This window comes from Apium graveolens, chromosome 7 (genome assembly GCF_009905375.1).
Source record: "Apium graveolens cultivar Ventura chromosome 7, ASM990537v1, whole genome shotgun sequence".
NCBI classification, from domain to species: Eukaryota; Viridiplantae; Streptophyta; class Magnoliopsida; order Apiales; family Apiaceae; genus Apium; species Apium graveolens.
In genome coordinates this window covers 10,735,400-10,751,346 of record NC_133653.1, presented here as the reverse complement: position 1 = coordinate 10,751,346, position 15,947 = coordinate 10,735,400, and the positions used below count along the sequence as shown (strand labels likewise).

The following is a 15,947-nucleotide window of genomic DNA, read 5'->3' as shown; positions in this document are numbered from 1 at the left end:
ACTCAGGATAATCGAGTTAATTAATAAAAATATATCGATTAATCGATATTTTGAGTAGTGATTTTGACTTGTACATTACTGACGTGTATATAATTAAGAGAAAATTAACTCTGGTACTATTTTCTTGAATTTTTGTTAAAAATAAATATTTGTTAACTTTTTAAGATATTGGAATATAATTTTTTTTAATTCTTTTTGCGTTTACAAAATTTGTTGAGTGAATTGAATAAAAGGAAATGATCTTAAACTTAAAAAACAAGAACGTGGTTAAAACCTTTCGGTTGATGTTAATTAATTTAGTCAAAAAAGGTACAATATTTCTTAAATAATTGAATTGAGAACAATATTTGGTAATTTATTGAATAAAATTTAGCGGATGACTCAAGTTTGGTGATATTGGATTAAAGACGAATATTTCGTCGAAAATAACAAATCAAAATGAATACGGATAAACATAAGTTGTTCATAAACATTATATACATATTTTATACAAGTTGTTTTAAACTTTATTTTATGTAAATATTATAGTCATACTATTAATTAAATATTTTCAACAAATATAATATATATTTCAAATAACCATAAAATATAATTAAAATACAAATTAGGGATAATATATATTACATATATATGTATTATGAGAAATATTTTATATTTTTCGAACTGTACTCAAGCTTAAAGAACTAGTCAAACTTGAACCGAACTCGAATCGAACATTTTAAAAGTTCAGTTCGATTCATTAAGATTATCGGACAAAAAATATTGTTTAGACTTGTATTCGGTTAGCTTATCGAACTAGAATTTGGACGAACTTAGTGAACATTTAGCACTAAACTCGACATATAAAATTCTATATAATAAATTTTGTAAACACATTCATCTTTTTTATTGAACAATTCAGAACACTTCACATAATTTCATCTCCCGTTCTTATTTCTTCGAAAAAGTATCTTTGTTTGTATGTGCTTCATTTTTTAAGAAAGTTTTTAAATTTATTGTTAATTGACTCAACAACCAAGTTGCATGTGATTTTGCAAGCGTTGTCTAGTTTTTCATGACAAGTAACAGATAACTGATATTTATGATTATTACTAGATTGATACTACATTCGTCGAGACTCCAAGATTAATTAGCAGTCATGCTTTTTTCTTATCAGTTGAGTATCTGTTCACTTTATTCACTTGTGAAAATACAAGTTTTCAAATATTTACAGTTATGACTCGTATTTTCGAAAAGTCTACAAAAGCAGTTTGAAGAGTACAAGATCAAAGGCCAAGATTAACTGACAAAGGAAAGTCACAGATCTACAGGATATGCTAGGATTCATTAAGCCAGAAATGGAAAGCTTTAGAGATAACTTAAAGTAGAGTTTAGTATATCTTATTACATGTTGTGTAAACTTGTGTTTACTAATCTATAAAGTAAACACCGGTCCTTTACTTTTAGTTGTATCAAACATATCTGGTTTTTCTAGTACTCTCTCAAGGAAGAAGCTGAGTTCTTTACTTACAAAGAACCCGTGATTTGTAGCAAAACACTAGCTTGATTTTAATACAAAATTAAGTGAGTTTTGAAATATTGTTTGCACTGTTGTGATTTCAGCTAACTCAATATTACTGCATTTCTAATATGTTTTGTCAACCAAGAAACAAACTTTCAAAAAGCCTTAAAAATATCTAAAACACATTCACCCCCCTGTGTTGTATTCATTACCTAACATTTAGGATTTAGCGCATGGTTATGGAGGGTGTTTATCGTCAACCAGTCAAATGACCATACTAAGTATTGTAGCCGAAGAGCTTCTTGACCTCGATATGAGCTTGATTATATAACATCTTTTTATATGACATAGATGGATTTGATGTTAGTTTTCGAGTAGGGTATAGATGGCAGATTTGATTTGTTTTGAGGTTGTTTCTATGTTTGATGAATGCGAATATATAAACACTAAACCTGAATAGGTACAAACCTGAATCAACTTCTAATTAACAAAGTCTATTTGGTTTAATTTTAGTAGCACAAACCTGAATTATAGCTTAGGTTGGTTTAATAATAGGTTGAGATAATAGACATTATGCTTCAAGGAGCAAGGATATTACTCCGGAGTAAAACACATTGTGCTTAAGCTTATGAATCATCCTTCTTTTTTCTTAAATCTTTCTATGACTTTCTTCTGATTTAATTTTTAAGTTTATTGCTATCATTTTTTTGCATTCATCGTTGCTACTTGTAGTCATGAATTGTACGAATTCATTTATTGAATTTAACTGTTCATACAAAAAATGATTAGAATTTATGTTTTAATGTTAATGTTTGTTATTAGAAGAATGTGTCTCAGGTGTTCTAATTTTCCGTAGGATATGGGTGGATTTTTAGTGTTAATGTTAAAACACATCCAATATCTCAGGATTTGTTTGTGCTTGCCTTCATTGTATCTAGACATGATATTGCACTCATAAACATCACTTTTGTTATGAACCGCTTTGACTTGCACGTTCGGTGTGGTTCAGATTCATTAGGTAGAAGGTAATATTTTTGACTTTGCCTTGTCATATGGAACCATTTCTCATCTATATGAACTACATGAAACATTCCTACATACGTGGGATTCGTGAAGAGGGTTGAATGTTCAATATTGTTTAAGACAAACTTAACTCTTATTTTTTTAGTAGGAGGAGTTAGAAATGACTTAAATGCATTGGAATGAGATCTATTTTTTCCTTTTTGCCAATGTCCAAATATTAATTCTAAGGTGAAGATGAATTTACCTTTCCTTTTCCAATTCCAAAGCACATCTTGTTATACCACCTTTGTATTTTCTATCCACGATTGGAAGTACACCTTCTTTGATTGCTTTGAGGACAACTTTCCATATTTTTCCTATTGTTACTCTACTTACCCCATAGTCAATACAAAGTTTGTTGATCATACCACGTTTGAGTTTGTTGTTGTTGTAGTTTAACGATAATATATAGCTAATATGTTTCTTCTCTGATTTTTTAATCTCTTCCGCCTTGTAGTGCCAACATGGGAGGCTGAAGTTTCAACTCGAGGGAGGTTGGAGAAGTAATATTTAAATTCGGAAGTACATTTTTTGCCATTTTTGTTGTCTGCTTCACCAACAGCTTTAAGCTTCTGTAAAGTTTAAACAGGGACTTACATATTTTTTTTATAAAGGGATGTTAGTGTAGATTGATGAAAAGTGTATGTACTGTGTTGTACTTATAATAGTGACGTGGAGCCAAAAAGTGTAATCCAAAATATAATATGGGCGAGACTTACAATCACATTTCCCTCCCTCTTTTAATCACAATCCAGTAGTAGTTTAATATAACCCACTTGTCTTTCTTATCTATTATACTTGCAATCTTTATTTCGTGTCTTGTCCTCCCGATCCTTTTGATAACAAATCAAAAGGACGGAGGGAGTAGTTTACAAGACTAAAATCAGTTGACCAATTAAATTGAATATAAATAAAACTTAGTTTAATAGTGTTATTTTTTTCGTGGCAGGAACCAGTTCTGTTTGTAATATCATTTGAAATAATATTACAATAATAAAATTATCATACAATCATCTTTGTTATATTCATTTGTAATTTGAATGAATGACTAGGACCAAATGGGAAATCTAAATAAAACCTAAACTAATATTAGAAATGTCGTAATTTATTTATATATTTCGGAAAATAAAAAAAATGTTACAAGACCGCTATAAAAGGTCACATATGAACACATATTTGTAATAAATAATGCATAAGTTAAATCAAAGAATATCAAGAAATAGGTGATCATATGTTATAATATATATTAGTTTAAATATTTACAATAACATTCGGTATGTTAACTTGAACTTTAATTAAAAAAAATCACAAAATGGTTAAATCGTTACTTGTGCCAAAATAATATTTAATTGTTTAATTTCTCAGCAATGTGATGGATCCACGATTCTCCCCTTAGATTCCTCATTAAATATAACTGTTATTTGTATTTTATGAATATTTATATTATAATTAATGATAAATAAGGAAAGTACAAGTTTTTCCAAAAATAAAATTAGAGTTAATGTATAAAAATTGAGTATTTTTGCGTTTATAATGAAATGGTGAAATTGAAGATGGTAACAGATTGAAGACGTGATACCAGTTATGTTGGTGTATATGGGGTGAACCGGAAATGACCGAAAGAGGGTAGTACAAGTTTCCCAAAAATTAAAATTTAGAGTTAATGTATGAAATTGAGTATTTTTGTGTTTATAATGAAATGGTGGAATTGAAGATAGTGATACAGTGGGGATGTGTATCGGTTATGTTGGTGTATACGGTGTGAACTGGAAATGACCGGAAAAGGATAGTACTATCGAGACTCGTGGTCGGCAGTGATAATACTCGGTCAAATTCTGCAATTTTTTGGATAACAAAAGGAGTGAGAAAAAGAGATGAATAGAGAAAAGAGAAGCGGGAGAGACATGTGTTTGTGTTTGTTATTTATGGGTCTTGAGTGTATTTCGTTCAAAATCCGACCAAAGTATAGTGAGCCAAATCGGAAAATTTGAGCTCGTTATCTTTTGGTGTTTTTGATAAAAATGATAGATAAAATATGGCTAGAGATTCGATTTGATTATAGAATCGTCAAAATCTGAAATCAATAACATCACCAAATCGTATTTGATCCACAAGAACCCTACTTCAGGAGAATTTACAATTGTTAGGGGATTTTTCTGAAATCTATTAATTAAGAAAACACAATTTTGTTACATCTAACGAGACAATTAAGGGAATAGAAGCGAAATCACCAAAACGATGAGAAATTTAACAATTAGCCCACCATAATACAAATAAAAATTTAGTTATTTTTTGTGCAAAATATTTAATGTTTAAGGCAACAAAGTGCAATAAAGTCATATAAGAATTAGTAAATTTTATTCCATAAATTACCAAAAAAGTATATCTATTTATTAAAAAATCACGATAATGGATTTTTTTTTAAGAATACAAAATAGCCTTGTCATAAATAATTTCATTACTTACACAAGTCGAAAGTCTTGAGCAATCCTCGAAGCTACAATTCACAAGTCTCCTCTCCGTCGACCTTTTTCTCACCCTCTTTCTCTATCGAATCCGATACAAATTCATAATCTTTTAAATTAAATCTACAATTAATCCATACATATATTCATTAATTCACCTTTATTTTCATTCATTCTGTTTATTTCAGCGTACAGGTAATCATTTAAATTTCGTTCTGTTATTCATACATATATGCTCGTGTAATTATAGGTTTTTATAATAGATCTCTTGTTATGAACATGTAATTTGTGATACTAGATCGCTTATAACTCTATACATGCGTGTGTAATTTTGCAGACTGTGTCGATTTTTTTGATTTTTTTGGAGTTAATTGCGAGTTTAATTTACGATGTTTACTCGAATTTTCGGAAAGCCTAAGCAGGAGGAGAATGCTGTTGCCACACTTGATAAGTTAAATGAGGTATCGTGTTTGATTAAATTGCGGTTTTGATCGTGTTTTGGAGTAGATAGTACTTTTTATTGGCACTGTGGTTAATATGATGACTTGTTTGTTTTAATTGTAGTTTTGATTCTGTTTGTAGTGGATATTATTTGAATTTGGAGCTGTGATTAATATGATGACTTGTTTGTTTTATTTGCGGTTTTGATCGTGTTTTCGAGTGGATATTACTTGAATTTGGCACGGTGATATGATGAGTTGTTTGCTATTATAGCGGTTTTGATTGTGTTTTCGAGGGGATATTACTTGAATTTGGTGTTGTGAATAATCTGATGACTTGTTTGATATAATTGCGGTTTTGATCGTGCTTTGAGCAAACATTACTTGAATCTGGCGCTGTGATTATATGATGACTAGTTTGTTATAATTGCGGTTTTAATCGTGTTTTCGCGTGGATATTGCTTGAATTTGGCACTGTGATTTATTTTGGATAAGCTGATTATGGATGTGTGTGTGTTTCGTTTTTGAGGATTTGCCAAGTGTTGTTTTAATCTGTTTTTAGACACTCGAGATGCTCGAGAAAAAAGAGAAGGTTCTGCTGAAAAAGGCTGCGGCGGAGGTTGAAAAAGCCAAAGAGTTTACGCGAGCTAAAAACAAAAGAGGTATAGAATAGTAGCTTTGTCGTTTTGAATGCAATTTAAATGATTTTCTTATGATTACATGTTTCCTTTTTCTTTTCTTTTGTTTGTGTTTACTTGGATATATGTTGTAATAAGGTCCATTATCCGGCTTCTTAAACCACAAATTTTGTTTGACTTTGGAAATCTCTGTACATTGCTATTTTTAAGTTACACTGTGTTTAAAATTAAGAAGTTGTACGTTGAAATTTAACAAATTTGATTTTTTAATATATTTTTTTTTAAATCTGAATCAAAATTATGCCTTATTGTTTGTGTACAGCGGCAATACAGTGTTTAAAGAGGAAGAGGCTTTATGAACAACAAGTAGAGCAGCTCGGGAACTTTCAATTACGTATACATGATCAGGTGATCATCTTTATGCGAAGATATATGCTAAGCTAATGGATCACGAGTTACTTGTGTCTTTAACTAGATTAAACTTGTTAAAAATATTGAATCATGATAATTAAACATTGGTGTCAGATGATTATGCTAGAAGGTGCCAAAGCTACAACTGAAACTGTTGATGCTTTAAGGACCGGAGCAGCTGCTATGAAGGCCATGCAAAAGGCAACGTAAGTTCAAGTTTACTCTTAACTTCCTACACTGTTCATTTTGTCCTACTCCTGCAGTTAAAGTATTGAACATAGTCATAGTGCTGTTTGATTATATCGCTTTAAACGTAAATGGAAGACTGATTACATCCATCCTTTCCAAGTCGAGAATTATGCAATGTTATTTGTAATTCTGCACAACCCTTCGTTTTTCTAATTGTTCATATTTTTATAGACATATAAAATATCAATAGTTTTTGACGCTTGGGGTACTTGCCTATCTATTCATCTAATTTAATAGTTCACAGAAGACAAGATATAAAAATTAATTTCATATATTGGTCCACTTTGCATCACTTCAATGTGTATAAGTTTTTTCATAAATAAAGTAAATGGCTAGGAGTAGTAAATACCTTTATTATTACACGCTTTTGTCTTCGAATTAGGTTATATGAAATTTAATCGGTTATATTGTAGTTCTTCTCTCCCTAGCATCAATAGTCTTCTTCCTACTTGACAATTGTTACATCCCCATTTATCACTATATTGTCCAAGTCTCGCAGCACCTAAATCAACGCTCCTCCACTATGGCTGTTTCCATTTTTAGAAATTAGGATATTATGAATGATTATACGGTTAGACAGGGAATATATTTGCGGGGTTATAAGATATAAATATCCTTATACTGCACTGCAGCATAACTTGCAAAGTACTTACTCCCTTGCTAACTGCAAGACTTTATGTACACCATCACGGCATCACTCTTGGATGACTATTACTCTACAAGCATTAAAATTTAAAAATTTATACATGGAGTTCTGATTGTAGTGGGTAGTATTCACATAGTTGAGCACTTTCTTTTATTTTTTCTTTTAATGATACTAACAACAAATTATTTGGATAACTGTCCTCTTATACTTGTATTGGTATTTTATTTTCAGGAATATTGATGATGTTGACAAAACAATGGATGAGATCAATGAACAGACGGAGAACATGAAACAAATTCAAGATGCACTGTCAGCACCTATTGGCGCAGCAGCAGATTATGATGAAGTAAGTGCTTTAGTTTTTTTATTATTATGGAATACATTTTCAAAGACGTATCTTAATTTACAAGTTCATCGTTGCAGGATGAGTTAGAAGCAGAACTTGAAGAGCTAGAAGGAGCTGAGTTGGAGGAACAGCTTCTTCAGCCAGGCACAACTGCCCCTACTACTTCCGTGCCTATTCCTGCGGGAAGGCAACAAGTACGTCCAGCTCGTCAACATAACACAGCTGAGGATGATGAACTTGCTGCATTGCAGGCAGAAATGGCATTGTAAAATGGTAATCTCCTTTTTCATTCTATGATTTAACAGGACAATATATTTTTCTTAAGTGCCAACTAAACTGAGTAGAAATTTTGGTAAGCTGTTATTGCACCATATCACAATTACATTTGTTGTGTTATATTCATATATGGGTTAAGAGTTTATTGCGTAAGAAATTGTTAATAGTAATAAATTTATGAATTAACATATTTTGTGTATACAACTAACCTGTATATTTCAAGCTTCTAAAGGATTTGAACCTAAAGAGAACGATGAACTTGTTTTAAGGAAATCTATGTATGGCCTCAATGGCTTTATGATGTTTTGAGCTAGTGTGACATAAGCTTTAACAAGTGAGAGGAGCACCATGAAACAAATTGTTTTAATCTTGTTTAATTGGAGAACTGGAATTGTTTAACTTGTGGATTTATCTATGCCAATTTTTGGAGATATCTTTTGATCACATGATATATATGATATTTGAGTGGTCTTGACGGGCATTTCTGAACCTTAGACTGATTTCATACTGGGTTTTTTTTTCTTTCATTAAAAATTGTGATTTTTCTTGTATAGTTCATAGATTATTTGAATTAAATATCTCTGTTAAAAGCAACTACAAGAAAAAGTAACCGTGGTAAAGAATTATTTATAAAAAAAATTATCTTCTGGTGAATGTTGTTTTTTTTAGAACAAGCAGAGGCTTATATGCTTGGAAGTTTAGACTTATATAATGGTATTTTATACTAACTACAATCACAGTTGATCTAGTAAACATTCTATTATCTGCGAAGATTATTTTCCTCGATTATGGTCTTACGTGACATTCCATTGTTGATTTTGCAGTTGCAATGATCAAGGAGAAATCTTGTAAAGAATTAAAGATTGAATGTAATCTAATATGGAGTTCCCAAAGTTTCATTTTCTTAATGAGCAATTGCTGGTAAGAGAACGATGTATAGACTGTAATTTCAAGGGAAAATATATTCCATCTTGAATCCGGTTTTCTATCCGATTGTTGGTTTTTCAATTTAATATCACTTTTGATATATTGGCTTTATTTCTTAATTTTCCAACTGTTTAAGATCCGGTGAATATAATATTGGAGTTGACATCGAAAGTTTGAATCAACCTATAAATTACAAATCACTATAGCAGACTAGCCATCAAGTTGACTATATTATATATTTCATTTCCTAGGTCTCTGGTAATTAGATTAGTGTTTCTAGTTTGAAATAAACATGCATAGGAAGTTTAACGCGAATAGATAAACAGAGCAGGTCAATCATACTCTAGTACATGTGCAAATACAAACCTAATTGTCATGTTCATTCCGAGAAACTGTTTGCTCCTTTACATTTTCTGTAGGCATGTTACTGAAACCTTAAACAGAACAGCTATTTGTTCTGTTTCATATCGCTTTCCTTTGGTAGGATGGAAGCAGTCATTAACAAAGTACACTGACTTTAAGCAAATAGCATTAGCAAGCAGAATATTTCCCTTGGCATGGCCTTTGTTCAAATGCATCTGTAGGGGCATAATAATGTAGGACAGGACAAGTCCCAAATTTTAATTAGGAAAGTGTAATGAACCAGTGAAAACGATTGGTTGTGTTTTACTATTTCCCCCCAGAAGAAATGATATCAGACAAATGTCACTGTATATAATTTCTTATTTTGTAAAAGAAATGATATGGAGTATGCAAGTCTTGAATATCCCAACACAAAGTCATGAATATCCCAGTCCAATGTATAAATATAGATGAGAACTGCAGCAGTGTCCAACACATTTTAAGTGTTTATATCAGTAAATTCTACTGATATTCAATTCTGAAAGGAAGATTTGCAAGTCTATACATGTAAAAAGATCTTCAATTTCCCATGATGGTTTATATAAACCCCACATAAGGCAATTTCTGAGAACCTCAAGGCAATTGGTTTGGATTTGTATGCTGAATAATGCAGATGTGTGTGCGTGTGCACAATGTCTGTTTCTGTTCACGTCTATAATATTCCAACATGCACCTTTCATGACATTGACCAGTAGAAACCCAATCCATACAATCTGCTGGCTTTGTTCCCTGTCTTGGCCTCTTTTACATTTAAATATAGCACCCAGTCACCCACAACATATCCTGTTTTTTGCTAATTACAAAAATTGCTAACTAAAACAACAAAACATATACTTTTTTTTGTTAGATAAATCCACGCGCACACCCGGGAATCGAATCCATGGGACATACTATATACTTACCTATACCCGTAACTCCAAAATTTATTCTGTACACTCTAATATAGTTAAATTTAATTTAAAGTAACGGGGAGGAGGAAAGGAGAAACGAACCGTTAAATTCTTATTGCACCGGAAGCACATTTTAAAGTAATGGGGGAATGGGAAAGGAGAATCGAACCGTTGAACTTTTGTTGCACTTGAAGCGCTTTGATAAGGTTCGGACACTCTTACTTCGTTTTTTTTAACTGTTACAAGAAAATTAGATGCAGTCTTGAAATACCAAAGAAAAATTGAAAGGTATATATAATCAGAAGTTTCATAAAACAAACAGGCATAAGCATAAACAGATAAATTTCAGAAAAGAAGGATAAGCTAATAGTCTTAACATAAACTATTTAAATTTATCAAATAAATCCCAGCATATCATAATGAGGACATACATCTAGATTCTGCAAACTAATCCTACCTAAAATCCATAATATATAATGACTATATTAATATAGTCTACTAGGCCACTAGCTTTGTCTTCCTTCAGTAATTTCCATAAAATTGGTCATTGACATTTCGACACGCTGTTGAATTTGCAAGGGAATTAGTAGGAACATTGAGGAGAGCTTCTTCGAGATTCATCTGATTTTGATTATTGTTCCAAATCCCAGTAGTCATCATCTGATCATAAGCAAATCCGGCTCCGTAATCCATTAGAAACTGATCAGAAGCATTGCTGTCCACAGCAATAGATGAATCCGAAATGCTTGAATATTGTTGGACACTATTGTTTCCGGTATAATTCAGAACACCAGCATTGGATGGCAATGGCATTCCCTGGAGAAAACCCTGGCCTTGATTGATATTTGAAAACCCGAGATTATAATTAGCTTCAGCTTTGGGAATCAGATTGTAGGTTAATGGTATTGGATTTGAGCTTTGAGGAGGTTGATTAAGTGTAGCCAAGTAGGAGTCCTTTGTTGCCTGTAACTTCTTCTTCAGTTTCGTGTTCCAGTGATTCTTCACATCATTGTCTGTTCTTCCAGGTAGTTTTGAAGCTATAACAGACCATCTGCAATTTTCAAAACTTAATGTAAGATATGGTAATTACGCAAGAAATTGTGTACACATAACACATTATGCATACCTGCTTCCGAGTTTACTATAGAGATTAAATATAATGGTGTCTTCTTCAGGAGTGAAGGAGCCATGCTTAATGTCCGGCCTTAGATAATTAAGCCATCTTAGGCGGCAGCTCTTGCCGCAACGCTTAAGGCCTGTTAAGATTTTGTCGAAAGATCATTATATAACAAGACAGTTAAAGGACAAGTAGACAAAAATAAGAAAAACTTTACTCCTATATATGTGATAATAACTCTGAACTTAAACTTGCAGACATGGTCATTGGCCAACAGATAATTAGCAACAAAGGGAAAACTGAGAACTGGCCGTATACGAACATGCTATCATATTAATTCAGACATGAGGTGCTTTAGTTTTCACAGATGTTATGCAACACAATTACACAATGGAACTATTTTCATTCATTTTCATCACTTCTGTGTGTGAGAATCAAAGTACAAAAAATAAATCAATTTGAATTGAACAACATGAGTGTGTGTGTGCGTGTGTGTGTGTGTGAGAGAGAGAGAGAGAGGGAGGGGGAGAGAGAGAGAGATTGAGAGAGAAGGGGGGAGAGAGAGAGAGAGAGAGATGCCTGCTTTGAGTGGCAAAGAAATCCAATTGCCACCAGTGCCATGGCTGTGAAGGTAATTCTTGAGAATCTCATCTTCTTGGGGAGACCAAGGTCCTCTCTTCACTTTACTCTTGTCACAACAAGGTGCTCTTCCCATCCTTATCTTTCTTCTCCCCCTCTTTCTCCACAACACACTTGTACAAACTCAGTAAACACAATATGATCAAATGAACCAAGATTGAGTCTATATATTGCACTAGAGGCCACAATCATAACAAACACACATATGCATGTATGTGCATGTGTGTTTGTACGTTTCTGTCTAAATTTAGCTAAATTACTAAGAGACAAATTAATGCATTGGAGTAAAGTGGAGATTGAGAATCCATTTTTGGATGCCTCATGACTTTGCATGGCCTTATTTCCATTTTTATTAACTTGTTGTGTTTTATTTTCCAATAAATTAAATTTTAACTTTGGAATACTTCATGTTGGTTAAGATACGTTGGGACCAGTCAATATTTATACAATAAGCAGGTGATGTCAACATTTACTTGGTTTTAATCTCTCTTCATCATCTTTGCGCGTGTATGTAGAATTAACAACACCATAAGCATTCTAAATTCATAGTATCTCTTGAAATCAATTTCATGTTTCAAATTTGACAGAAAAATTTATGTCATGTATTCTAAAGATTTAGGTCACACTTAATAAACTTATCAGTAAAACCACATTTAATTTAATTTAAAGATAATTACATTTTACATCCCTTAATTTTAGCCATTAATTTCTTTTCCAAAATATATTTATAAAATATATTTTTAAACATTAATTTTAATTGTATATTAAATTTTAGTATTAAATTCTTTTCATCACTTTTTTTTAATTATTTGACATTATTATTATTTTAGTATGTATTTAAGGGGGATAATTCCTTATTATAACTATTTTTAACTTTTGTCGAATTATAATTACAAAATTTATTTACACTTTTTAATAAAATTCATATTTTACCCCTTATTATTATAGTTATAATTACTAAAGGGGTGTATTTTGCATACGAATTAAAAATTAAGGGTAGCAAATTATAATTTCCAAAAATAGGTATATAATATTAATTTTGGGCCGAAGTTAATGGATGCAAAAATGCAATTAATAGTAATGACCTCATGCATTCATATAAATTTTCAATAAAAACATAGAAAAGAATTCATATTAACTTATATATTTGTTTCAAAAATTAGTACTTGAAGTTTTGAAAGGAAAAATGGATTCATCATAAGTAACTACTGATTTTCAAAAAACAAATCTGAAAATTAGTGGAACCAAACAAATTTATAAGAAGATTACAGATAAATTAGTGATCAATGTAAGTGATGGTAAATCCGAGAAAAGACTGTTCCAACAATATATATTTAAACGAAAAAAGGTGAATGTAATTGTTTAGAAAATGAGAATTTCGTGGAAAATTCTATGAGATGAAAACTCATGTCTGTCTCTGTCCATCAGAATTGTAAGTACATCTTTTGGAAACCGAGTAAAAATGTTAGGTAAGCTTAATTCACCGTTTCTACTATTGATATGGTCTCCTCTTCCAAGTAAATTATTACCCTCTCATATATATGCTCCGATATAAAATTTGGCGTCCGTTTGGGAAATCTGAAAATAAGTAACTTACAACTTAAAATAAATAAGTGAATTATAAGTGATAAGTAAAAAAAATACTTATAAGTTAAATAAGTGTTTGGATAATTTTACTTGTAAGTCAAAATAAAAAAAAAATCTTAAATGAGCTAAAATAAATAATTATTAAATATAATTATCTAAATTCTTGAATTTTAAGTTAGACTAACATTTAAAAATATATATTTTAAAACTGAGGTTAACAAATCAGCCAAAAATCAAAATAAGTTGAGAAAAAGTACGTCATTACTAACATTCAACTTATCAACTTATAAATTGTAAATTCAACTTATAAGTTGGGTCGACAAACATTCGTCGATAAGTTGTTACGGGCTTATAAGTCATAAACGACTTATAAGTGCGCTGCCAAACAGGCCCTTGGTCATTTTTTTAAAAATTATTGATAAATTGATGATGAATTGGTCAAAAATATTTGACTAATTCACTAAATTGTCGATAAATCATCCAATTAGACATAAATCACAAGATAATTCGTAAATAGAGACATCCGAATAATTAAAATTTTAAAAATCTGTAATCATGAGCAGAGGTGACAAAGACGTATAATTATTTACCGTATGCCATTATAGTTAGTATTCATATTTAATTTGTTTATACAGAATTATTAGTCGGTCAGAGTATTCAAAACGAGTTCTAGTAATTTACTTTAACTTACAATTTAAGAATAAGATTTTAAAAATCCCTCTTGGCCCGCGAAACATGGGTCTTGGTTTTAAGATTTTAGGTAAAAGATAGGAAAATAATATTATCGTCATGAGAAACATTTCTATGGGGGTTCTTCTACTATGTATTCAAAAACTAGAAAGCAAGAACAAAATATTTTGTAAATTTTTACTTTTATCTGAGCCATTTTTATTTAAATTTTAAGATTCGTCTCCATTGATTTAACACGAAATAATAATATCACAGTAATAGAATCAAGAAGCCAACAAAGTGTTGGTACAATGGTTGAACTCGTATGACTCTTGCGAAAACTCACGAGTTCGACTTTGAGATGTGCATATGCGATTAATTATCAAAAAAACATTAGAACTCAGATCAACATGTATCTTTAACATATGTAGCAAAGGGGCCAACTTATCATTTTGAAATGAAATAATAAGGGAATCTACTGGATTGATGGCCCAACCCATCATTAAGGATGAAATAAGAAAAGTATAAATTGGACTGATGGCCCATTAAATAAACGACACCCTCTTTTAGCAACTTGGTCCAGCCATTCAAATAATTTAGCCCAAACAAAAGATGTTACAGTAACTGAAGTTCTTATGTTTTCATCCTAAATTAATTTAAAATTCTCCCAGATTAACTTTCCGTAAAAATTAATAGAAACAGAGATATCTGATATCAAATTATTTATCACCGACTCTTCTTTGTGAGTAAAATATGTAGGAGAGATTTTGATAAATTTATTAAACACCGACTCTACTTTTAGATTGTAAAAAAACAGCGTAGTGTGTTGATTAGATAGACTGAAATAAAGTGGTAAAACCGACCATAGCTAAAATTCTTAAAAGTCAAAATTAAAATAAAAAATATGAACAGTACTTGAGTTATTAAAAAAAAATCAAAATAGTTCTACAATAACATTTAATTTTGCGATACATATTAACACATACGAGGTTCGTAACATTTAAAAAAATATAATCAACAAAAAAGCGACAACTCATATTTTGCAAAAATTTTGGATTTGTTTTGGAATTTGTAAATGAGTAAAATGCCCTCGAGTAAATACGTAAGGGAATTATATGAATACACAATATTTTTTAATGATAGAGTTCTAATTTTTTAATTAAATTCTGTAATTACAAAAACGCCCCCACATTCACATTAAAAACCACTTTGTACTTAATAACATTAAACCCCCTCTAAAATTGCTCTAGAAAATATACCATCAACTGATTTTATTAATCGTCCAAGAAAAAGTGAAGTTCAAAATTTATGAACTAACTCAATGTTTTGTAAATTTCCTTTAAAAAAAATAAGGAAGAGAAATATTTAATTTGTTATCAAATAATATGTTCATAAGAAAGGGATTTTTTAAAAACAATTAGATAAAATTCATTATAGATTTGTTTTTGCAAAAATATGCAACTCAATTTTATTATTTTTTCCCCTCAACTTGGCATTATACCATAAATGTAATCAATTAGATATCAAAATTTCATGTTATTATAATCTATAAAATAACAAGAAATTCTTATCATATTATGAAACTTTTTTGAAAATTGAAAATTTCATGTACCAGTACTACTGCTGCTGCTACTACTAGTAGAGTGTGAGTAGAATGTGAGAAAAACATGAACAACATTTTT

General features: G+C 30.8%; 2 protein-coding genes across 2 annotated transcripts; one reads left to right on the top strand and one right to left on the bottom strand.

The window, feature by feature from the left end:
* The first annotated feature begins 5,022 nt into the window (after positions 1-5,022).
* LOC141675310 (vacuolar protein sorting-associated protein 32 homolog 1-like) lies at positions 5,023-9,061 on the top strand. Its single transcript, XM_074482028.1, has 8 exons — positions 5,023-5,223; positions 5,366-5,489; positions 6,031-6,130; positions 6,429-6,514; positions 6,632-6,723; positions 7,644-7,758; positions 7,836-8,031; positions 8,859-9,061. Exons 2-7 carry the CDS (start codon positions 5,418-5,420, stop codon positions 8,025-8,027), a joined length of 657 nt encoding a protein of 218 aa, XP_074338129.1. The 5' UTR covers positions 5,023-5,223; positions 5,366-5,417; the 3' UTR covers positions 8,028-8,031; positions 8,859-9,061.
* Positions 9,062-10,591: 1,530 nt separating this feature from the next.
* On the bottom strand, positions 10,592-12,213 carry LOC141672781 (transcription factor RAX1-like). The gene is made up of 3 exons (XM_074479448.1): positions 11,950-12,213; positions 11,380-11,509; positions 10,592-11,304 (listed from the first exon to the last, which is right to left on the bottom strand). Exons 1-3 carry the CDS (start codon positions 12,083-12,085, stop codon positions 10,776-10,778), a joined length of 795 nt encoding a protein of 264 aa, XP_074335549.1. The 5' UTR covers positions 12,086-12,213; the 3' UTR covers positions 10,592-10,775.
* Positions 12,214-15,947: the final 3,734 nt, after the last annotated feature.

Coding starts and splice junctions, on each gene's coding strand:
- LOC141672781 (XM_074479448.1), bottom strand. CDS start 12,085: ATGGGAAGAGCACCTTGTTGTGACAAGAGTAAAGTGAAGAGAGGACCT. Junction 11,510..11,949: donor TTCTTTGCCACTCAAAGCAG/GCATCTCTCTCT, acceptor AAATCTTAACAG/GCCTTAAGCGTTGCGGCAAG. Junction 11,305..11,379: donor TATAGTAAACTCGGAAGCAG/GTATGCATAATG, acceptor TGAAAATTGCAG/ATGGTCTGTTATAGCTTCAA.
- LOC141675310 (XM_074482028.1), top strand. CDS start 5,418: ATGTTTACTCGAATTTTCGGAAAGCCTAAGCAGGAGGAGAATGCTGTT. Junction 6,724..7,643: donor AAGGCCATGCAAAAGGCAAC/GTAAGTTCAAGT, acceptor TTTTATTTTCAG/GAATATTGATGATGTTGACA. Junction 7,759..7,835: donor CAGCAGCAGATTATGATGAA/GTAAGTGCTTTA, acceptor TCATCGTTGCAG/GATGAGTTAGAAGCAGAACT.